General features: G+C 37.0%; 1 protein-coding gene across 7 annotated transcripts in view; it reads left to right on the top strand.

The window, feature by feature from the left end:
* The window catches only part of TAOK3 (TAO kinase 3), a 182,109-nt gene that overhangs the window by 133,113 nt on the left and 24,421 nt on the right, over nt 1-24,575 (top strand). For 6 of the 7 annotated variants that reach the window (XM_082355888.1, XM_082355886.1, XM_082355885.1 and 3 more), the window contains 3 exons: nt 5,367-5,534; nt 8,142-8,348; nt 18,163-18,297. In XM_082355888.1, the coding sequence (XP_082212014.1) occupies nt 5,367-5,534; nt 8,142-8,348; nt 18,163-18,297 (510 nt within the window). Of the gene's footprint in view, nt 1-3,974; nt 4,256-5,366; nt 5,535-8,141; nt 8,349-18,162; nt 18,298-24,575 lie in introns of those variants that run through there. The other variant, XM_082355891.1, reaches the window with a different exon arrangement.

Genomic DNA, 24,575 nt, shown 5'->3' with positions numbered 1-24,575 from the left:
AACAAGGCAATGGACTCTACCTTATTCTCTTTTGGTGTAGAGCCATCACATATTCTAGACATGGACTACAGACAACAGAACACCAGAAACACAGATAATATGTTTATTACTTTGAAGGAGACAAAGATTTTAAAAAAAGGACACAAACAGCACTGCCATAAAGAGAAAAAAATTATAAATTTGGGCTATAAATTAAGGAGAAAAAAAAAAACCTCAAAGAAGAGATACTACAAGCATTCAAAGATGATATTTTAGGGCAACAGACAACAAAAGGATATAAAAAACAAATGGGCAGAGGGAAAGAAAGAAACGAAAGAGAAAAATTTAAATATAGATTAAGGGACTTCCCTGGTGGTCTAGTGGTTAAGACTTTGCGTTCCCAATGCAGGGTGTCCAGGTTTGATCCCTGGTCAGGGAACTTGATCTTGCATGCCGCAACTAAGAGCCTGCATGCCACAACTAAAAGATCCCGCACACGGCAATGAAGATCCCACATGAGATCCCGCATGCCACAACAAAGACCCAGCGCTGCCAAATAAGTATATTTTTTAAATAAATAAATATAGATTAAAATCATACCATAAGCAACGAACGAATATAATAAACCAACCCATTTAGGGTGTTTCCAATGGTAGATAGTCTTAGGGAAATAAAATTAAATGCAAAAGAAAAATTTCAAAAGATGATTATAGAGAACATGACATGTGTGGAAGACAGTGGAGATATATATTCCAACCTATTATTCCTAAAGAAGAAAGCAAAACACATGGAACAGAAGATATTTAAAGATATACCTGAAGAAAACTTCTTTGGAAATAAATGTTTGGATCTTTATTTGATTTGATTTACTCTTTATTTGATGGGCCAAATCAAATGAGCCTACCATTTAGTCAACAATGTTTACTGATTGTCTACTGTGTGCCAAGCACTGTTCTAAGCACTGAAAATCATACAGTGATACAAAGAAAAAGATAGTTCCTGCCCTCCTGGAACTTATATTCTAATGAAGGAGTAAGAAAACAAACAAATGATTTGATATAATGTCAGAAAAATAAGGCAAGGACCGGGATAAAGAGTAGAACTTTACAAAGTTCTAAGGAAAAGAAAATGTAAACCAAGGATTTGTGACCCAGCTAAGGTGCTCTTCAATTTATAAAGGCAGCTGACATTTTCAAGCCTTTTCTTCTCTTAAAAGCTTCTTCTTAATTACTCAGTAACAAAATCCAGCCAATCTATTGATGAAACAAAGAGCAAGAGAGAAAGAGAAAGGGATGGAGGGAAGAAGGAAGAAAGAGTGAATTAGGAACTGGGGAAACTTGTAAAAGGACTGGTGGTGAACATTAAATTTAAGTTTGCTCTCTGATATTTATTTATTTATTTATTACTTATTTACTATTTATTTAGCATCGTAAAGAGACTACATTCTTCATTTTGGAAAGACAGTACACATTTTAGAAGATTAAAAAATAGTGGAAGGGAGAGAATGAAAAGTAAATCTTCCCCTTCCAGGCCCTTCTCTAGAGTTAGCAACCGGTGTCACTAATTTTGTACATGTCCTTCTGGAGATATTCTACGTATATGGAAGTAAATATTCTTTTTTATTTTTGCACCAGTGGTAGCAAACAATAAACGCTGGATTTTTGTTTTGGGTATTGTTCCATATTACTACATGAAGAACTATCTCATCCTCTCTAATGGCTCCATTATATACTCAAATGGACTGTAGTTTTTATAACCAACTCATTTATGGTATTTGCAGTCTTTTGCTATGACAAACTGTGCTGGAATGAATATCCTTACGCATGTGTCATTTTGTACCTGTATATACAGATATCCAAAGAATAAGTTCTTAGAAGTGGAATTGCTAATCAAAGGGAATGTGGATTTTAAATTTAAATAAATATTGCCAATTTTCCACCAAAGAGGATGCCCCAATTTATGGTCCATTAACAAAGTACGAGTACCAAAACTTTTTGAGCTTCTAGTCAGATCAGTGAAAAACTTTTCTCACTGTCATTTTAGTTTGTATTTCTCATTGTGAATTAGACTGAGTATCTTTCATATGTTGACAAGCCATTTCTATTTCCTTTTCTATGAACTCTCTACGATCTTTGCCCATTTGTCTGTTGGGTTGTTGGGTTTTTTCCCTTATTAATTTGTAGTAGATCTTGCAAATATTTTCTTCTTATTTCTCTTTTGATATTCTTTATTCTGGGCTTTTTTGGAGAGGTCATGCAGATGTTTGTTATAAGGAATTCAACTTTTTTTTTTTCTCCAGTTGGCTATCTTGCTGTTCCCAAATACTTTTAAATAATCCATCTTTTCCTCACATTTTCTTCCTGATGTTAAAATGTAACCTTCACATAGGATTAATTTAAATAGAGAACTACAGTAAAATCATTGCTGTGGTCAAAAAGCAGAATGTAAAACTTATAAACATTGACAGTGTAAAAATTGAAAATGTAAAAATAATAGTAACTAGAAAAAAGTAGGGGTAGGAAAGAAATGTAAATGTACTAATTTTCCTGCTTTTCAGGGTAGATGGTCAATAAATTCTTAAATTGAAAGTCTTTTTTAAGTAACTCTTATGTCTTAAAGCTTTTCACAATCTTTTTTTTTTTTTTCTTCTTCCCTTAACTTTAGAGGACCCTTTAGGAACTGGTAACTCTTGGTGAAGAAATTATAACTAATGTTAAGCAATTATTTTACTTCAGACGCTTCTAATTCTATTAAACTCAAATACACCTTAATTATTCTTTATTACCATGTGTAATAAGTTTCTCATGTAAAATTATTTCTGGGTATCCATCATTCTGAGAGAGTGAGAGAGAGAGAGGGAGGGAGAGTGTCTAAAATGTTATTTCATGACTTAATATTTATTTCTGGGTGGTGGAATTTTGAGTGATTGACTTTCTTTTATGCATTTCTCTATTACTTAAATGTTCAAAGTAAAGATATTTCCAAGAACAAAGAAAGCATTCTTTGAAAATGATCTGAGAACCTTTTAACTGTATGGGTTTAGAGAACAGTGAGGAGATGGGATTGCAGGCAGAGAGGACGAGAGCAAAGACATGCAGGTGTGAAATGCACAGCACGAGGCAAGAATGATTTAGACGTACGATGCATTGGGTGGGAAGGAGGAGTAGGACTAGATTGGAACCTAGAAATTCAAGCAGGAACCCCCTGTAAAGGGTCAAACTTTACGATGGAGGCAGTGAGATGTTTTTAAGACGTTGAGTATATCAGTTTTAAAATACTTAAACAAGTAAGGGTTTAATTACCTCCCGAAATAAGAAGTCCAGGACATTGGGAAAGCAGTCCAGTGATGTAAGCAGCTCAACATCTCCTCCTCTCTCCCTACTTTACCATCCTTAGTATGTGGCCTTCGTCTTCTTGGTCACAAAATGGCTCCCCATCTCCAGGACTCAGTTTTATTCCTGGCGAGAGAAAGGAGGCAGGGCAAAGAGCAAAACAAACGCCTTCTTTTCTTGTGTCTTGCTTTTTATTCTGGAAAACAAAGCCTTCCTCTGGGGCTTCTGCCTATATCTCATTGACTAGAACTATTGGTCATGCTATTAACTGCAAAGAAGGGTGCAGTCCAAGTCTTTTACTTTCTACTGCTTACAAGAAAGGAAGGTGAGGAAAAGAGGTTGGAATGGAGGATAAATGGGCCATAGTGTCTGTCACAACAAATGATATGGTCAAGTAAGTGGTAGAACACCAGAAAACAAACCCCCAGATAAAGAAACCTGGGTTGCAGCTCTAGCTCTTCCACTGTTTAGCTGTGTAAATCACTTAACCTCTCTGGGCCTAAATTTCCTCACCTTGGAAATAAAAGAATTTCTAAGAGCTATTTCTGCTCTGAAATTCAGTATCCTAGGTTATAGCTTGAAGTTTACTAAAAACTGATTTGCTCTTATCTAATTGCAAGCACTGGAGAAGCAAAATAATTTTCTTTCTCCCTTCGTCTCCTCTTGAAATATGCAGGCTACACTTCCTTCTGGGAATGGTGTTTCATTTTCAGAAAGGACTCTTTGCAGAGGAAGAGATATTTTATAAAAACGGGAGCAAAAGCCACAATTCCCCGGACAGCAAAGTCAGGGTGAAGAACCACAAGACATACAGATTTTTTTCTCACAGTGGTCCTGCTCCTCTTCTATATCTGTTTAACTTATAAAGAAATTAAATCTATTCCATCATCTAAGGCTACCACATTACATCTCATTTTCCCAATATCTTCAAATTATAATTTCACGTAAGTGAATTTTCCACATAACTGAAACTTTTCCTTTAAAAAACAAAATTCCCTCCTCCTACTTTTGATCATTTTCTGTGGTAATCTTGTCAAAATACATGATGTGCTTCTCTGCCTTCTTGAAGAAAGCGTAATGAATATACTTTCACTTCTTGATGGCTCAGAAACAATAGCATTCCATGAAGTCTTGTAGTATAAAAGGACTGTATGAAGAACATTTGCCCCTTTGCAAACTAGCCCACAAACCTTGGTTCATTCTTATTTGGTTGGTTGGTTGGTGTGTTAATCATGGAATTTCCCTCTCTCTACTGTCAGGCAGTCAGAGAACTTTCAAAGGACTCTTCTTTCGGCAACAAGTAACCCTCTAACAGTTCTCAGTCCTTTATTCTCCCACTTCTGTTCCCTCTTTCTAAACTGCTATAGACTGAGAAACCAGGAAACCAGAATATGTCTTAAAGATCGTTGATAATATTGAAAGTGAAGCCCGTTTATACCAAGAAAAACTTAAGGACTTTGGGACGGATATTTTTACTTCTCGGAGACCCTTTTCCCTTATTTCTGGTTATACAGCTCTGTAAAGAGAAGATAAAGTTGCCAGAATTCTGACTTCTGGGTATATGGAATAGCTGCCATATTTTCAAGCATACACTATATATGACCACAGAAATAGAAAACAAAATATACACAAGTCTGTTTTTAAAAGGGTAGCATAGGGTGGGGAAGAGGATTGAGGCAGATTATAACAAGAATATTCTATACTCTGCATTCTTTTGCTTATTATGTAGTTTCAGATTTGAAAGTCACAAGCTCTCAGCTACTATTTAAAGTTCTAGTCATTGTTACTACTTGTATGGTAAAGTAAACCTCAAGAATTCTCGAGTAAATTCTAGGACAAGTCCACAAAATGGGGCTTGAGGAAGAAGAGAAAAGCATAGTTACCGCTCTATGAGATTTATAAAGATGACAGGCTACATGAAATGAAAATCATATCTTGTTATTTCTTCAAAATCCACAGAGCTGTTTTATGTCTATTTACTTTTATATCTAAACCTAGCACCTAAAAATATGTCTCCTCATCATCAGTTTCTGTTTTTTCTCCTCCCTCAATTAGCATGACTTTGTTCGACGAGACCGGCCACTACGTGTCCTAATTGACCTCATACAGAGGACAAAAGATGCTGTTCGTGAGCTAGATAACTTACAGTACCGGAAAATGAAAAAAATCCTTTTCCAAGAGACACGAAATGGACCCTTGAATGAGTCACAGGAAGATGAAGAAGTAGGTTGAGTTTATTTTAGCAGGCACTTATAGAATGCCTACTATGTGAAAATGTTCTGGACCGGCGCGCTATGAAAAACACTTTGGGGAATAACAATGTAATTGATGTTCTCTGCCTTAAGAGACATGCAGAGTTGCAGAAGAGACATTCATAAAATAACTCTTATATAAGGCAAAATATGAAAAATGCTGTAGAGGGAGAGCACACGGCAGGGGTGCATAGTGGGGAGAGAAAAAGTCATCAGCTGGTGGGGATTAGTGAAGAGGTGGGCCGTTTTTGACAGGCAGGCCTAGGGCATTTTAGACTCAGGGAAGTGCGGTGCTTTAGGAAGATTATCCTGGCATCAGAGTGTAAGATGGATTTGAATAGGTAACATTCTGGATAATAATCCATGCAAGAGGCAGTAAGGGTAGTGTCTATGGGAATCAGGGGAAAAGGAACACTTAAGAAACACTGCAGAGGTAGATTTGATAATACAGTGCTTCTCATTGACAGTGACAGATGAGGAGGAATTTACGGTGATTCTGAGCATTTGAGCCTAGGTGACTAGAGTATGTCAATACCAAGAACAGAGAAAAAGAACCGAGGAGAAAGAGTAGGTTAAGCATGATTTCAGTTTGATGCCTACTGAGTCTTAAGTTCCTGGCATCATATGCTACTGACACAGTGTACAGATGGAGTTTTTAAAGAAAGATGACTTTCTGGTTTCTCATTCAAATAACTTAAGAAGGATTGGTCGAAGGGAAGGGTAATGACAATTGGGACACCTGAATGGAGATGTCTAGCATTTGGTTGGGAAATACAGATCCAGAACATAGGAAAGAGGTCTGGGTAAGGGATAGTTGGATGGGGGTCAAGGAATTAAAATGATGATGAATCAAGGAGCTGAATGTAGAATGAGGCGAGGGTCCATGCCACATAAGAAGAGGGAGACCTGGTTGATCAAGGCATCACAGATGTTACGAGCGTGCACAGCTTCAAGGAGGGAGCAGCCAATACCATCAGATGCCACAGAGCAGGCAAGTTAAATAAGGACCAGAAACAGTGTTAACTGGGTTTTACAAGTAGGGCCTTCTTGATGACCTTAGTAAAAGCAGTTTTACAGGAATAGTTAGGATAAATAGTAGATTACCGTGGGTTGTAGAATAAATGGGAAGTGAGAAGGCAGAGGTAGTGAAAGTTGGTTATTTTAAGATTCGTAAATTTGGCCAAGTAGGAAAAGTGACAGAGGGCAGTAGGTAGAAAGGTACATACATATAGGGCAGCCCTCTTCATATTTATATGCAGAAGGAAAGGAGCCAGGACAGAGGCATTGGAGATAGAGGAAAGAGATGCAGTTAAAGAAGTAGGATCTCAGGAAGTGCATAACAGTAAGAGCATTAGTGCAGGGATTAGCCTTGAACAAAGGACTCCTCTTCCTCTAAAAATAGATTAAAAAATAGGAAAAGAATGAAGAATGAATTTTAGTTTAGCTTTTTAATATAAAAGAAAATAAAATTATTTTATCAATAATTATAAAAATGAAATTAAGAAAGCTGAATTGGAATATCAAGTCTCTTGATTGCATATATACAAATGAGCCCTTTTAATTGGGAAAATAAATCTATTAAAAATATAATGTATTATCTGTCATTTTAAATTACCCAAATTACGTTTGTCAGTGATTCCTTACATTACCATGGCTAAGTAACAATTCATTACCCAAATGACGTTTGTCAGTGATTCCTTACATTACCATGGCTAAGTAACAACTCATTACCCAAATGACCTTTGTCAGTGACTCCTTATATTACCATATGGCTAAGTAACAACTCATCAAAGTTATGTATGTACAGCATGGTTCTTTGAAAGTAGGGTTCTTTTGGAGCTAAGTTTCTTTAATTGTATTATTTAATCTTGTATCGAAAGGTATCCCACTGTGATGGATAAATTATATGTTCTGATTATTTTATCACTTCTCAAATAGTAGTCTTTGGACGAGTAGTGATGAATACCAGTATTACTTGACAGATATATTTAATAAGATTACAGAGGTAAGCATGATAGAATTGCCTGAGGGAGGCAGAATTTAATTACCTGTCCGGGACAGTAGAATTAATATCCCTGCTTAGATATGAAGTTACTCAGTAATGACTTGCAAAGGACCATATTGTTTGTCAAATCTCTGAAAGCTCTCTTCATTCGCTTTGAGTTTCAAGTGACAACTGCCGTGTTTGTAGATATCCTAGAGGTCCCCTGTTCAGTAGCCTGTGGTCTTTCCCTAGCACCCTGATGTTCCTGAAGGTCTCTCAGAAACCTGGCCTGGTTCTGATTACCGAATAGCAATACAATAATATGATAGTCGCATATGACAGAGGAAAGCCCTGGCATAGCAGCATTTGGAGCCTTATGACCCATGTCCAAAATAGCCCCTGCGGAAGGCATAGAAGAGAATTGGAGGTGTCAGAAAATGGTAGGGGAGCCACTACATTAAAAGTGTATCGTTGCAGATTTGGCAGAAAAGCAACTTGGCACTGCAAAATTGAGTGTACTTAATAGCTTAGTCAATGGATTGGTACTTTATCTCCAGTCATTTTTTTTTTAACCCGAGTGCCCCATTTTTATAGGACAGCGAACATGGAACCAGCCTGAGCAGGGAATTGGACAGCCTGGGCAGCAACCATTCCATCCCAAGCATGTCTGTGAGCACAGGCAGCCAGAGCAGCAGTGTGAACAGCATGCAGGAGGTCATGGATGATAGCAGCTCGGAACTTGTCATGATGCATGATGACGAAAGCCCAGTAAATTCCAGTTCCTCTGTTGTGCCCAAGAAGGTAAGTTTCATGGTCCCCTTCACAGCACTAGGCTTTGCCAATCATAATGAAGCCGGCTCAGGTCACCTAGCAGCCAGCTATTTTCGTTCCCCTTTTACAACTGAAATCTGGGACTCAACCTAGCACATGATAGTTCTTTTACGGTAAAAAGATAATGTAGGACTAGGCAATCTGTATCTGTGCCTATTTCTTTTATTATTATTTATTTATTGGCTGCATTGGGTCTTCGTTGCTGTGCGTGGGCTTTCTCTAGTTGCAGCGAGTGGGCCACTCTTTGTTGCAGTGCGCGGGCTTCTCATTGTGGTAGCTTCTCTTTGTCGCAGAGCATGGGCTCTAGTCACACGGGCTCAGTAGTTGTGGCTCACGGGCTCTAGAGCGCAGGCTCAGTAGTTGTGGCACGTGGGCTTAGTTGCTCCATGGCATGTGGGATCTTCCCCAACCAGGGGTCGAACCCATGTCCCCTGCACTGGCAGGTGGAGTTTTAACCAGTGCGCCACAAGGGAAGTCCCTATGTACTCATTTTAATAAGTATCAGTGATCACAGTCTAATTCCAGTAGATGAGCAAGTTTAAGAATTTTTTTCACTTAGACATCTATTAGGTGTGCATTTTTCTTGGGAGAAAAAGGAAATTGAACAGGTAAGGATGAAGCATGAGAAAATATATTGGTGCCCAGTCATGAATAGTGGAGGGATTACATTTATTTTCTGAACTGATTAACTTATTCATTTATTCAACAAACATTGGTGGGGACCTTTATTATCTGCTAGGAACTATGGTAGGCCCTGTGGATAAAGACAAAACAGACATGATGCCTTCATGGAGCTTATTATCTGTGGGGGAGATTAAGCAAATAATCACACAAGTAACTTTATCATGTAATTATAAAACTTGTTCTGGGTAAAAGGAGGACTTAATCTAGCAGGGAGTAGGGGAAAGTCTCCCCAATAAAGTGACATTTAAGCTAAAACTTCAGAAATAAATCGAAGTTAGCTAACTTGGGGTGAAAGATTGGGGTGAGTCAGGAAGCAGCATGTACGAAGGCCCTGTGACAAAGGGAACTTTGTATGTTCAAGGAAGAAGGGAAGGATCTGAGAGATTAGAGTTTGGTGAACTACGTAGAAAGTGAATTGAGACCAGAGAGACAGCAAGGACCCAGATTATTAGAAAACCATAAAAGCATTTTGAGGAAAGGAATGATAGCATGCAGATGCGGAAATCTGCTAAGAGTTCAGCATTGTCAGCTGTCCTTCTTTGAACTTGGGCAAGTGGTCATGTATTTGAAAGGTTGAAAAGAAGGTTTTGCTGGGCTCTCTTTCTGGAAGGAGTAATCATGGATGTTGATAGAGATCGACTTTTTCCTTTCCGTTACCTCTGGGGCTCCGTGGGGATAGAGAGCAGAAGAAGAGGAATTCTGTTGGATCTTTTTACTCCCGGACCTCTCAGATGAGCACCCAAAATTAGAAGAGAGACTCTGCTGGCATAATCAACAAGAAAAAAGGCGCTGGTCTTGAACTCATTGGGGGTTTTAATTTTAATTTTTACATGCCAGTATAGAGCTTTCTTGTAATAATATGGGCCTTTCAATACTTTTTTCTCCTTGGTGTAATCAGTTAAGAAAACCAGATGTTAATTTATAGTCTGAAATATCAACTGAGTAAAAGGGCAACCCACAGAATGGGAGAAAATATTTGCAAATCATCTATTTTATAAAGGATTAATATCCAGCATATATAGAGAACTCCTAAAACTCAACAACAGTGAAAAAACAACCTGAATCAAAAATGAGCAAAGGACTTGAATCAACATTTCTCCAAAGAAGATATAAAAATGGCCAGTAAGCACATGAAAAGATGTTCAACATCATTAATTATTAGGGAATTCTAATCAAAACTACAATGAGATACCACCTCACACACATTAGGATGGCTACTATTAAATAAAACAGCATATAACAAGCGTTGGTGAGGATGTGGAGAGATTGAAACCCTGGTACACTATTGGTGGGAATGTAAAAGGGTGCAGCCACTGTGGAAAATGGTATGGTGGTTCCTCAAAAAATTAAAAATAGAATTACCATATGATCCAGCAATTCCATTTCTCAGTATATATCCTAAAGCATTGAAAGCAGGGTCTCAAAGAGATTTTTGTACACTCATGTTCATAGCAATATTATTCACAACAGCAAAGAGGTGGAAGCAGTGTAAATGTCCATTGACAGATGAATGAATAAACAACATGTGGTATATATGTACAATGGAATATTATTCAACCTTTAAAAGGAAGGAAATTCTGCCATATGCTACAATGTGGATGAACTGTGAAGACATTATGCTAAGTGAAATAAATGTGCCAGTCACAAAGAGAAAAATACTGTATGGCTGTTAGGGTAGTCAGAATCATAGACAGAAAGTATAATGATGGGCTTCCCTGGTGGCGCAGTGGTTGAGAATCTGCCTGCCAATGCAGGGGACACGGGTTCGAGCCCTGGTCTGGGAAGATCCCACATGCCACGGAGCAACTGGGCCCGTGAGCCACAATTACTGAGCCTGCGCGTCTGGAGCCTGTGCTCCGCAACAAGAGAGGCCGCGATGGTGAGAGGCCCGCGCACCGCGATGAAGAGTGGTCCCCACTTGCCACAACTAGAGAAGCCCGCGCACAGAAACGAAGACCCAACACAGTCATAAATAAATAAATAAAAGAACGTGAATTTCTTAAAAAAAAAAAAAAAAAAAGAAAGTATAATGATGGTTACTAGAGATTGGGGGAGGGGATAAATGGGGAATTGTTATTTAATGGGTACAGAGCTTCAGTTTTACAAGGAGAAAAGAGTTATGGGAATGGATGATGGTGATAGTTATACAACATTATAAGTGTATTAGCACTGAACTGTACACTTAAAAATAATTAAGATGGTAACTTTATGTGTATTTTACCACAATGAAAAAAGGAAAAAACTATAAGCAGGCTAGAAGAATAGAATATATTATATATAAAAATAATATTAAATAATGGTATGTCTTCATGAAACCCATTTAGTCCTATACCTGAGCTTAAAATTATATTATCTTTAAACACAATAGAAGTCAATTATTCAGAAGTTTCATTATTTGTTGGTTTACTTGAATTCCTAAAAGTTTTCCACTTGGGAACATAAATAAAGTAGGATCTTAAACTCCCAATAGAAAGTTTTATATAGTGGACTGTAGGAATGAGGAAACTAGTTTAAAGTTCTGTCTGCCACTGTTAGTTTTATTTTACTTCGGACAAGTCACAAACCTCTCTGGGCCTAATTTTCTCCATCTGTAAAATAAGGAGTTGTTCTGTATGATTTCCAAGGTTGCTTCCAGCTCTAAAATTTTGTGCTCAGGAGCAAGCTTCATCCATGCCTCACTCAGGACAAGGTGTACTTTTATCTCCTACATTATGTATTTGGATTCCACTTAAGATTTCACTTGAAAAGGCTTTTTTTCCCTAAAAGCCAGTGCCCGGATCAGTCCCTTCTCCATGTAGATGGGATGGTAGCTACACTGTATTACGTGTAGGTATGGGTAACGTGTTGCCTATGGGATTCTCCAGGAAGCAGAGCTGAGATGGTTTAGCACAGCAGGATTTTGTTTTGTTTTGTTTTGTTTTAATTAGGAAGTCCCTTTGGGGTCAACACCTGTGGGAGGGAAGAGAAAGAAGCAGCACTGGGCAGAGAGCAAAGTTGAACTGAGATGCAGTCCAATGGCAGCCTCAGCCAACCCCTCCAGGGAACTTTGGAGCTAAAATGGCCCTTCAAAGTTGTCCAAACTGGGCCAGAATGGCCAGGGCTAGATCAGTCATTGCATATGCAGAACCTGGGAAGGGTGCAAACTTGGACAAGGCTGCTCTCTCTGCAGCCCGTAGGAGAACTGACAGCCAAAGACGACTGCCGACAACAACTCCTTCCTTAAAGGGGGATCTGGGTGGTGCATTTCTGGGCCTATTGTAATTTGTGACCACAAAGATTAGAAAAAAAAGCAATCAGTACTGTTTTATGAAACATTTTCCAGTTTTGTATTTCTAGAATCTTAGAAAAGCCTATACATCAGTAAATTATCATTTTATAAACAATGTTCTACCCATTATCTCATTATCCTATTTTATTTTCTTTTTAATACTTGTCACTATCTAAAATTATATTATGTACTAATTTATCTATTATTTCATGAGTAGAGTGTAAATTTCATCATGGTTAAAACTATTCTTACCTTGTTCTGCACTATATCTCAAAACCTAGAACAGTGCCTGGCACAGCCTAGGCTGTGAAATGAATAAGTAAATAACTATGGAATGAATGAGGAACAGACAAAAAGTACACAGAGAATGAACTAAATACCAGATACTAAATACCATCCTGTTTTGGTTCACTGAACATAATGGATTAAACGGGTTAAATAATATTAAATATCTTTATGGTTTGAAAGACTAAAATAAATAGATTTTCTCCAATAATAGTACTCTAGACAATAAGAACATGCTTAATAAATATCAAAATATAAGAATAAGAGTGGAGAATGTTTTTCCCCACCCTTGACTGTTACAATCAAGACTGCAGACATATCCTAAATTAGTCAAATCATATATATGACCAGATGACCATTTTATATAGGAAGTGAACTTACTTTTAAAGGCCATGTGTAACTGGTAAGGGCATGGTTTGCAATTAGCTGTTCTGCATCCAGAATAAAGATGCCCTGATTTTAAGAGGACAGTTCTATCACAGATCAAGTCCAAAAAATATAAAGTGGGACACTGAAAATTTTCCTTTAATATCAGGATTTCAGGTTACTTCTCTACAATCTTTGCCTCTACTCTGGTCTTTCCCAGGCCCTGAAGGGATCCTAATCTAATCTTCCCTTTGAGCAAGAATGATTTGATAAGTCTACACGTATATTCTGACAAAATAAACTTTAAGCACTTATTTCTTTTCCCCTTGCTAGTGTTGCCACACTGCTTTTTCCAATAACAAGAATATCACCTCATCTCTAGACTGTTAGGTCCTCGAGGACATCTCTCTTCACGTACCACCTAGATGGGTGTCTGTCACATAGTAAGCACTCAATAAATGTTTTGTGAACTAAAATGAAGATGAACTTTTATAGGACACAACTCTACACCTCAGTTCTTGATTATTCATAAATGAGTCCAGGGCAAACTCTTAATCCAGATTAGTTTTTTTTTGCTGTAGCCTAGGCTGCTTCTAAGCCTCCACCCTACACCTTAAAACCACTGGGTGTACAGCAGTAGCAAACAGGGTTTAATATTGTCCTAAGCAACAAAGGCTGTTTTTTTTAATTTTTCAATTAAAAGGTATACTTTTATTTTGTTTAAGTCTAAAATCAATTACTGTTGCTTGCTGCTGCCTTCTATTAATATAGATCACGAGACTTTAATATACTAAAACTCTTTATTAATCAATTTGTTGTTTCCAGTATGCCTAATGAACTCTAGTCATCATGGCCCTCTTTTAGAGATTATTTTTTAAAAATCCTTATCTTCTAACTCCTAAAGCTTTACTTGACCCTTCCTATTAGTCAATGTTAGTGGGGTTTTTTCTTCCCCCTTCTTTAAAAAAAGAACAGCTTTCACCATTTTCGTGGGAGGAAAAAAAGAGAAATGTCCTTGAGGGGATAGGATGTTCTAGTTTAATTTTCACTGGCTTCAGTGGCCTTTCCTATTATTTTTGCTGAAGAGAGGGACGGGTTCTTTGACTCTTCAACTCACGTTTGGCAGAGTAAAAGTAAATTAACATGTGAAGGCAATGTTTCTTAAACAGAGCAGTCATACAAAACACCTCTCTATAGTTCTGCTAGTCATTTTCTCTCCCTAATAGCTATCCTTCCAGGTGAAGATATCCTTTTCCATCTTCTCGCCTTCCTCTGGCCCCAGCTTTTGATAGCTGTACCTGCTTAGGCAATCATTTAATCATTTTGAACAAAATGAAAGAGATGGTGGGTTTGCTGATCCCTTCTCCACAGCGTGAAAAGTATGGGAACCTATAAAAAGACGTCTCGTCACCAGAAGAAAAGCCATTTTTAGATACGCTTCTCCCCCCGCCGCCCCCCCCCCATGTAAAGGTGTGCTTGTGTGTGTGTCACTGTTTTGCGACTTCCTTAGAGTACAGAGTGGCAGGTTTTTATGAAATACAAATTTGAATTCTGTTAAATAATAACAAAGAAAATGTCATTTTTTCAGAATCTCCTCAGACCTATATTCTTGAGCTTATTTATTCAGCAAACATTTTTTGAATGCCCGCAAAGTATCAAGCACTATGCTAGGTACTGGGAAGACAGATTTTTCAAACCACATTTACTCTGCCTTCAAAAAGCTCACAGTCTCATGCACAGGCGAGTATAAGTATGATGAGGAGTGTGATAAAGGTATACCCAAAGCATAGCAGAGTCCAGGAGAGTGGTTTCCAAGGTTAATTTCAAGTTAACCTAGAAACTCTGAACAAGTGACCACACCATGAATCCTTATTTCAGAAGCATAAATAGTCAGACATTTAGGGAAAAACTTCTAAATAAAAGTAAAGCCCTTTGTCCAGGGAATAATAGTAAAGTTTTTAATCTGAAGAGGTTTTACTTTTTATAAAGAAAGGACATTATAAATTTACCAGGTTAACACAGACTTACTTAAAACTGGTCCCCAATTCATATTGGTATTTCAAAGAGCTATTTTGTTCATTCCTGGATGAGAATGTTTTAAGGATAAATTATAAACAAGTCATATATTTTGTCTTGGTAAGGTAGAACATGATATTTGTTCTTAAACTTCTGAAATCATTCTTCAACATCAAAGATGTTGGTCCTCTCATCAACATTTGTAAATCATATGCAGCGGTGCTTAACTGTGTAAAATAGCAAATTCACCCTTTCCAGTATTGATCTTAAAATGTGTTCAGGTCGGAAACTCTGGGAGGCAAGTATAGTTATTTTCAAAGGGGCTGCTACTCAAAGGGGTGATATAACCAACAGACCACATACCCAGTAAAGCTGATAGTTTAATTTGTTCTTACTTGCTTCTCAAGTCACATTGCCCTCATTTTAAAATTGCTTCATTATTTAAGTTGTCTGCAGAGTTTTGAACTTGTTTTAAGCAATGGTGTTGAATATTTTAAAATTTATTTCCCTATGCACTTGGATATCCACTGTTAGACTGAAATATTGCCTCATCCTGTGGTCTCTTGTATAATATTTGGAGACTTAGTGTTGGTGATCTCTGTTATGAAGCTAGTACAAAAACTAAAAATTCTTTTATAAATTTTTTTTTAATTTTAAGGAGATGCAAGGGATTATACTTTTAGCGTTAGCATTATTTATTATATTTAAAGTAGATTAGAATTTTTGACCTCTTCTCTCAGACTAACTTCTAAAATAGAATTATTTTTTAAATATACCTTAGTGGGTTATTTAATTAGCTGCATGTCAACTAAAATCACTATGGTCTCAAGTTTTAATTTTTCCAGTGTATTCCAATACCCTTGAGTTTAAAAACTTAGCAAATATGATGTGACTTTTAATTTGATAAGCAGGGTCCTAACCTACAAGTGTTAATTTTTATCTGAGAGAAAACAACTAATATTAAAGTTATACATATTTGCATATGAATGTGTTTTGTTTTATTCTGTTATGTGAATAGTGTGGATTCCACAGGTTAACTTTGTAAATCAAGTTATCAAAATTTGAAATTTAGCTGCTGCCACAGCATTGAAGAGCTCCCTCTCAGTAAGTACACTTAATGTTAGCTAACTAATACTCACCAAAACTCTGACCTGTAAAACCACAGGCCTCTACCTAGCCTATCTCTTCTGATTGCTAGCATTTAGAAGCATCTTGCTTTTCTGGGACTATAATATTAAGTAAGAGCAATTTTGGAGTTAATGTAATTTATTAATAAATATCCAGCAATATGAATGGTAGTAGATCCCAGTGCCTTCCTCTCTAGAACCTTAAACCTAGATGCATAAATCCCACACCTAATCTCTCTTTGCCTGCTGAAATTAGAATTTAGATTTCCCAGGAAATAACGTAGAAAGTTTTAAATTGACCTATCAAGTATTTTTTTATAAATTTCAAAAATATGGGTTGAGATGCATTTTTAATCTATAGCACTATCTAATAGAACTTCCTGCAGTGATAGAAATTATCTGTATCTGCACTGTTCACTGTGGTAGCCATAGTTAGTGGCTAGCTTGAAACACAGCTGGTATGACTTAGAAACTGAATTTTACATTTTATTTAATTAAAATATCCATGTGGCTAAAGGGTATCTTATTGGACAGCACAGCGGTAGAATATCCCTTGAATTTGATATATATGCCTTCAATGGCATTAAAGGTCCCTTCATTATTTGAAAGCAACATAGACCACAATACAGTAAATTTTAAAAAAAAATCTCTAAATATAGACGTAATGGTAAATACCTTCCCAACATTCTGAAGCATTCTAATTTTATAAAAAGGAAAAGAAAATCAACCCAATGATGAATTTAATCATGGGTCTTCTCTTTTACATAGAAACCTGGATGTAAAATTTAATTTTCCTCAAGGAGTCTATGTGTTTTCAGCATTTTACACTGTATAATAAAATTTTGTATTTTTTAAGCCTTTAATTTTGTTTACTGATGAAGAAAAGAGCAATTATAAAAAATTTCAAATAGTCATGGACAAAATGCAAAATTGACTTCTCACAATGGTTTCTCCTAAAACCCTAGGGCAGTAAGAGAATTAGTTTCTCCTTCCCCGTGCTGAACATGTACTATTTGAAAATCCCCCATGGTTGTACATGTTTCTGAGCTATTAATTATTACAGTATCTTTTTTTCTGAAAGGTTAGTGCTACTTACTGACTGGCCACTCCATCTTTTATCGAGCAAAGCATTGCGCTTTGAAAGCATTTACCCCTTTAAAAGTCATTTCAATTGCATTTAAGAAACATCCATTATTATCTTTCCAGGGAATGTTATTTTTCACTGGACGTTACAATAAGATTAATCATCTTTGCCTGTCAAGAAGCCCAGACCTGATTAAATCAGTCAAGGACATTAAATTCCAGCTTTACTCACTCTGGTGACCATACCGACATTGAGTTGAGGAAGAATTTGTGAAAGTATCATTTTGTTAAAATTGTATGCCTGTCTCTTTAAATCTAAAAAAAAAAAAAATCCTTTCAGAAGCTGTAGAGAGAAGGTGCTAGAACTGTGTACGATCATGACTGGAAAGCAGGATCCCTCAGTGACTGCCGAATCTTCCCAGCACAAGATAGAGAGGCAGTCCAGCACAAGCCTACACTGGTTCTAGGCAGAACGATGATGCTACCGAACAGATCTCAAATAAAATTAAATTGAGAAAGCAGATCTTTCAAGGGAATGAGGCGGAGGCTCGCTTTTATGTTAAAAGCCACCAGCATCCTCCTTGCTAGACATGGACATGACATTTTTAAAGGAATTATTTGGTTACAGCGTTTTAAGCAAACTGTTCTAAGGAGTCTGTACATTGCCTTGTTTTTTCTATTCTTTTTTTCTTTTGCATATATGTAATTCTGGAGGTAAAGAAAAAGCCTGCCAGGGATTCAGAAGGCATCCCACTAGCGATCAGCTGACATTCCTAACTGAAGGCTGCAATGTGTTGCTTATTCATTTTGTACCGTGGGAGCTGCGGGGACTAGCAGAGAGCTAAACTATGCATTTCAAACAGCAGTGCTTGTGCAGAAAGAGGGGTGAGAGAGAGGCAGCCGGCGAGGAAAGAGCACAGCTGGACTTTCTCCTTGTTTTTATCCATTTCTGCAGGATCATGTATTCATAAGGGATGAGGCGGGCCACGGCGATCCCAGGCCTGAGCCGCGGCCTACCCAGTCAGTTCAGAGCCAGGCCCTCCACTACCGGAACAGAGAGCGCTTTGCCACGATCAAATCAGCATCTTTGGTAAGCAAACACCCCTCTACCCACCTTCCCTTCCTTCCCCTCCTCCCCATCTGGCAGCCTCTCGCCCTCCCTGAGCCTCTCTCGGCTTCATGGATGGGAGGAAAGGAGTCAAGAATGTTTTCTCCCTCCTAATAATTTTATTCATTTTAGAAAAAAATTTGTCGGCATAGCAACCTGATCTCAGATATTTTAGCATTGTCTATGGCATGGAAAAAAAAACCCTTTGTGTGTGTGTGTGTGTGTGTGTGTGTGTGTGTGTATTTATATATGCTGTATGTGCAAAATAAAAGGCCTTTGAGATGAAGTTGCTAATCTGTCCAATTTTGTAAAAGCTATTTGTCTTTTCATTGAAATAATAATGCTAAAAAAATATTTTAAAGGTATTTGATGTGTGTGTGTGTGTGTGCAGAGCACTATGATTCTTTTTGTATAGTTACCTGTGTGTCTATAATGTGTACACACACATCAAAAGATAAAACACAATTTTTTTAAAATATATGGTTGCTGGCTAATGTATATAATTGTAGGAAATAAGGTACTTGCTTCCCAGGGATGGATTGCTGGTCCGTCTGGTTCATTCATTTATTTATTGCAACAATGGTAGTGGCTGCACTTCCCCGTTTAACCCCTGAAGAATTTCCTGGCACCGATAAAGCAAGAAGGGCTTTGTAGGAGATGGTAGGGATGGTTGTGGAAAAAAAGATACTGTAGGATCCTTCAGCATTTTTACTATTGCAAATGTGATTGCTGGATGCCCTTGTAGTAGCAAAAGGGGTGTGTGCTGGAAGAGTTAGTTTTCATGCCTCCGCCCCTTGGCCCCCCACGCGTGCGCGTGCGCACTCACACACACACACACACACACACACACACATCGTTTCATCCTTGGCACTCTAAACTCTCTTTAATCATTTGCTTCTGAATCTCACTTCTCAGCCAAAAAATTATTGAGATATTAGTTGTTTTGCTCAAATTGATGTTAGAGGTCACATGGGCAGGAAGAGTTAGTGTACACTGCCTGGCTATTACATTTAGAACCTATGATGACATCATCCAAGGCCGACCCAGAAATGATTATTTTTCTTGTCCTATTTTTAAAATCTGATTTCCACTCTTATTTCTCAAGTGTTTTAAAGGCTTCATTTATCTTTGGGATTGATAATGGTTTATAATTTTTAAAAACCCAAATATAAGGAAAATGGAAGTTAAAGCACCTACATATTGCTATGCCTGCTGCTGTCTAAAAGCAAGCAATTTAATTTAGACTGCTTACAAATAAGCCTGGCTTTAAGTTCCTTTGTATAGAAGTTTCTTGTATTCTCTTCAATGGACAATTTTTCATTTTAAATGCATGCCATGCTGTGTAATGGAGATCTTAAAATGTCCACTATGTATTTGCTAATGATTATTAAGCACCTACAAAACATGCTTTTGAGTCTAAATAAAGCATCATGAAATTATTGAATAATAAATACCTCCATACCATGATATCTGACAAAAGAAGAAATATGGTGTGTTTAGAATATGACTACTTACCACTGACTCTTGTGAGACTTGTACCTTTATCCAGACCTGTGCATGTTGAAATGAGAGGAGAAATGAACAGCCACTGAGACTCAGAGCACCATAAGCAGGTTTTGAATGTGAAGCAGACATTGTATGTGGGTCTTCCCCCTCTGGGACAGGTTCTCTTCTTTTCTCACTTGCCACACCCTCATTCCCACATCATATATTCATGACCTCTCCTGCCGCCCAGGAAGATCACTACTGCCATGCCAGAATGGTCTCACGCTCGCATTTGTGAGCTCACCCAGGCTCCTCTGTGTGTATATCAGCCATCACAGTCTCCCTCTCTGTGAATGATGAAAGCTGCTTCCCTACTAGGCTATCTCAGGGCCACAGGCAAAGTCCTCAGGTACCCCTCTGAATCCTACAGGCTCGTAGTGCCCATCCAGAGAACAGCTGGGATCAGTCTCTCTGAGGGACTTTTGATCTGCTAAAAGGCCCCTGCACCTATATTAAGTTAAAAACAGAGTGGCTGATAGGCTGTTGCTGTAGCCACAAAATAAGGTGTTTTATGTGTAAAATCTTCTCCAAATGTGATGCTTTGGGAGTCACAGTGGGATTGATGCAAGTTTATCAGCGTTCAGTGGTATTTGTATTTAACAATTTTTAGGGAGAAAAAAATTAATGAAAGGGGAAAGTGGTATGGTTTTGAGTGGTTCCATGTCCCATTTTGGACAGTCTAACTGTTGGTTAAGATAAACAGTTGTGGATATTTTAATATATATTATTGAGTACTACAGTTCTACTACCCATCATATTATTTGTTTTAAAGGCTAATTCCAATAGGAATATATAAATCAGGACACTGGAACATCAGAAAGAAGTATCTAATTTTTAAAAACTTATCTCAACCCTTATTGTTTTCCGTGGACCCCTGCTCAAATGAGAAAGTCTAAAATTACTTAAAATGACATAAAAGTAGGAACAAGATCATGGAAAAATGAAAGTCCAGGGTACTGAATAATCAAGTCATTGTTGAAACCTCACTTCTTACAGTTAGTAGCAATACAATATTGATTTATTTATTTTGGTTTTACTCTTTCTTTATAACCTACCAGCAGCAGTGCTAAGAAACCATAGAGTGATCCAAAAGTGAACAGCAAAAAGAAAAAGAATTTAGAAATTAATTTTTCAATTACTAGATAATAAGTGATACGTGTATATTTTAAAGAGACTTGCAAACTGACAGAAAAATTGCAATTCCTCAAATTTGTTATATCAGCCTACCTCTTCTACATAAACCTAAAAGAAGCCTAGCTCTGTGGTTTTTCCACTTATCATTTCTTTCTACATTGTGCTTTTGAATGGAGCTATTGACAAATATATTAAGCCAATGGGCTACAGGCTTTTACTGCTGATGTTTTTATTATTTTGGCACCTTAAAACTGAGATTTTTTATGTTATTATGCACTGTTGCACAATTACATTTGTAACAAAGGACCTTCATACCAGAGGAAACCCTGAGGAAACTTTAGAATTTTATGTATATATATATATGTGTGTATATATATATATACATATATATTATAATAATTTAAGGGCAGAGATTATTGACCTTATTTTGAAAAATTAGGGAAAGGAAGGGCATTTCATGGAATCTCTTTTACTTTATCCTTTCTTTTTCTTCTTCTGTTTGAAAGTTCACATTGGGCTGATATGTTATATGAGGAAAGGAGTTGTTTATATAGTTCTTTGGAATTACTACTCATCTGACTTCTTGGGCTTTTGAGATGTGCCTTCCTTGAGTTTTTATTGTTGGTGAATGGAGATCCTAACATTTTAATTAGATTAGTGACCCATGGGAGTGTTTTCAGCTATTGTTACATCTGATGTCATTTCCTAAAATTTCATAGTGTCCTGGGTCACTGGCACTTCCCATAGTAGATGTTACTATAGAGAGCACCAAGGCCATATCTATAAGACAGTTCAGCTTCTGGCCTTATAAAGGAATTCTCACTAGAATGCAGTGGTCTTACTACACGTGTGAATTTATGTTAGAATGCACATTAGGGAGAGGGGCATGAAACTCTTAATTTCTAATACCAAGAAAGCATGTAAGAGAAAATTATTATTGTTCTATCCATTCAAATATAGATTCTTTGGCTTTACCAGATTCAATAGAAAAGTTCATATAAAAATGGAATCTTCACTTGCTTTTTAAAAATGTAACATAATCATTGAGCTAATTGTGAAATTGTATACCTAAATGAGTCTGATAGACAAGCATAAAAATATTAGAGCCTCAGCAGTAAATGCTACTGTTTCACCTCTCATGTGCCCTGCTGTTCTGTTTCTAAATGCTTGAAAATGTGTTCTCTCCCTGAATAGTGTACCAGAGGCTGCTTATCAGAGTATTGCATATCTCCTCTTTCCTTATTCTTGGCTTTTTAATCGCACTAAGATCATTGCTGATACTATTTTTCACTTGTGCTACTGCCCAACCCACATGACCAAAGTCTCTCAATAAACGTGTTGAATGTATGAATGAATGAATGAATGAAGTCTCTTCCAGTCCTGTTATCACAGGAGAATTTGGATTTATAAGTGTGCATTTCAGAGTTGCTCATGTCAGTTTTTCTGTGTAAGGCAGAATTGCCTGGATCAGTCATTACTTTTATTATGAATTTAAAACATTTTTTCCCTAGGTGTTCTGAAGAGTGGAATGTCAAATTTCTAATGCCAAAATGTGACTCATTGTATTCTTTTTAAGAACTTGCTATAAATTTTATTTGTTCTAAGTGCTGAGGTAGCCAGTTTTATCATATGCATTATTTTGATTCTTACACATAACTAATCTTATAAGTTGACTTTGATCTCTTAAGAGGGTAACATTATCAGCCACCCTCCTCCTCTTTTATCTTCAGTAATTTGCTTATTAGCCTTCTAGTGCAGTGTTCTGTACTTGGTAGGCATACAGTACACTTTGGATGAAGTGGTTTGTTTTAGGGCCAAATTTTGCTGGAATTAAGTAGGGTAGAATGCAATGGATGTAGAAACTTTCTGAAAAAAGTTCAGCCTTCCTTTATGGTTCTTTATTTTTATATATTATTCCAGGTATATGAAATAGTTAATTCAGAGTCTGAAATTACATATACTTGTAATCCACAACCTGGATATAAGTACAGTTTTATTGTTAAACTGGCCTTTCTCTTGGATCCACTTCTGGTCTATGTCCCCATCACCAGAAATGCTTAGTTGAGGGGGGACAGGAACCTATTTCTCTTAGCTTGGCAAAAGAAGGAAACCAACCCATATCGAACATCTCCTATGTGTCAGACACCTTGCTAGGCACGAGCATTATCTCATCATAGCAATAGCTCCTCTTCAAGATTTTGAGAGACTTCAAGAAGTTATATGTAATTTGCCCAAGATCAGTTATGTAGTGAGGGATGGAATGAGATTTGTCTCCTAGCAACCTACTAAGTGTGGCAAGATGATGCTGCCCATTTTTCGTTGATCACATTTTTGAGACTACCACTGTAAAAGCCAGTCACTACATTTCTATAAGTTCCTCAAATTTTTAGAGTTATTCAGTTTGTAATTTAGACTTAACTCTCTCCAGCACTCACTTTTTTGGGTGTTTGATTTCCTCTATTACTTTTTAACAGAAAGCTTCATTTCTTTTCTGCCTTGGTGATGTGAATTTCCTCAGGCAATTCAAGAGCCTAGGACCTTAGTTCAAATCCCAGGCTTTATAAAAATTAAAGAGGTAAATTACATGTGAAAGCACATTGTGTAAACCATAAAGCATGATTAAAATCATGAGCTATTTTTAATTCTGTTGACCAAATAGCGTATTCATAAGACATGAAGTATAAACTTAAAACTCACATGGTATACATAACTGTATAATAATATATTTTTATATATTTCATGTTAGACTTCATGAACAAACTGTTGTTATACTTTTATTTAAATTCATCTATCTAGCTTGAGCATGGAATTCTAAAACTCAGTATCTCTAAATGTACCTAGAAAGACAATTACTTTGAAACTTAGAAATTATAGTTGTAACAAATGAAAGGTGATACATTACGAGTTTAAGAAAGTGATTATCCAAATTATGGGAAGCATTCTCATTTACAAGCAAAATGTCTTTCCTGGCATTCAGTGCTGTACAATGATAGCATGGTGAGCTTGTGATTTGTCTCTGCCACATGCTTGTATGATCTGGTATGCGGTAGGACCACCCTCTTCACAGGGACTCACCCACCAATTAGGATAGAAAATGTTCTTGACACAAGTCATTTCCATTTTATCTTGGGGCTGCCTGGTTTAAGGAAATGGCCATCCTGAGAATATTTTATCGACCACAAGCCAGTCAAACATTCTGCTGGCAAATTTTAAATGTGTCATGATGGCTGTAGAGTGTGCCATGCCTCAGCTTTGGGAATCTGATTAAAGAAGGGATGCTCAAATAAGAAAAAATAAGTTTATGGGTAGAACACATCTCAAACCCATTACCCAAGAACAGACACTTTACTGCCGTATTTGTCTGAAAAAGAAGTGAATGCAAAAAGAACTAAATGGTATCCTTTCTGTGATTGGAATTTTTTTTCCCTGTAATTGAACTTCAGAAAGGCACAAGTATGAGAAAGTGAAACACATGCATTGTTTCAAACTACTTCCTCCTTTTATCATGAAATAAGTACTTAAAAAAAAAAACATGTTATAATGATGACAAAACATTATTATTTTCTTTAGAGTGTTAGGTG

Source organism: Balaenoptera borealis (genome assembly GCF_965194805.1).
Source record: "Balaenoptera borealis genome assembly, chromosome: 14".
Classification (NCBI taxonomy): Eukaryota; Metazoa; Chordata; class Mammalia; order Artiodactyla; family Balaenopteridae; genus Balaenoptera; species Balaenoptera borealis.
This window is presented reverse-complemented; position numbering and strand designations above follow the sequence as displayed.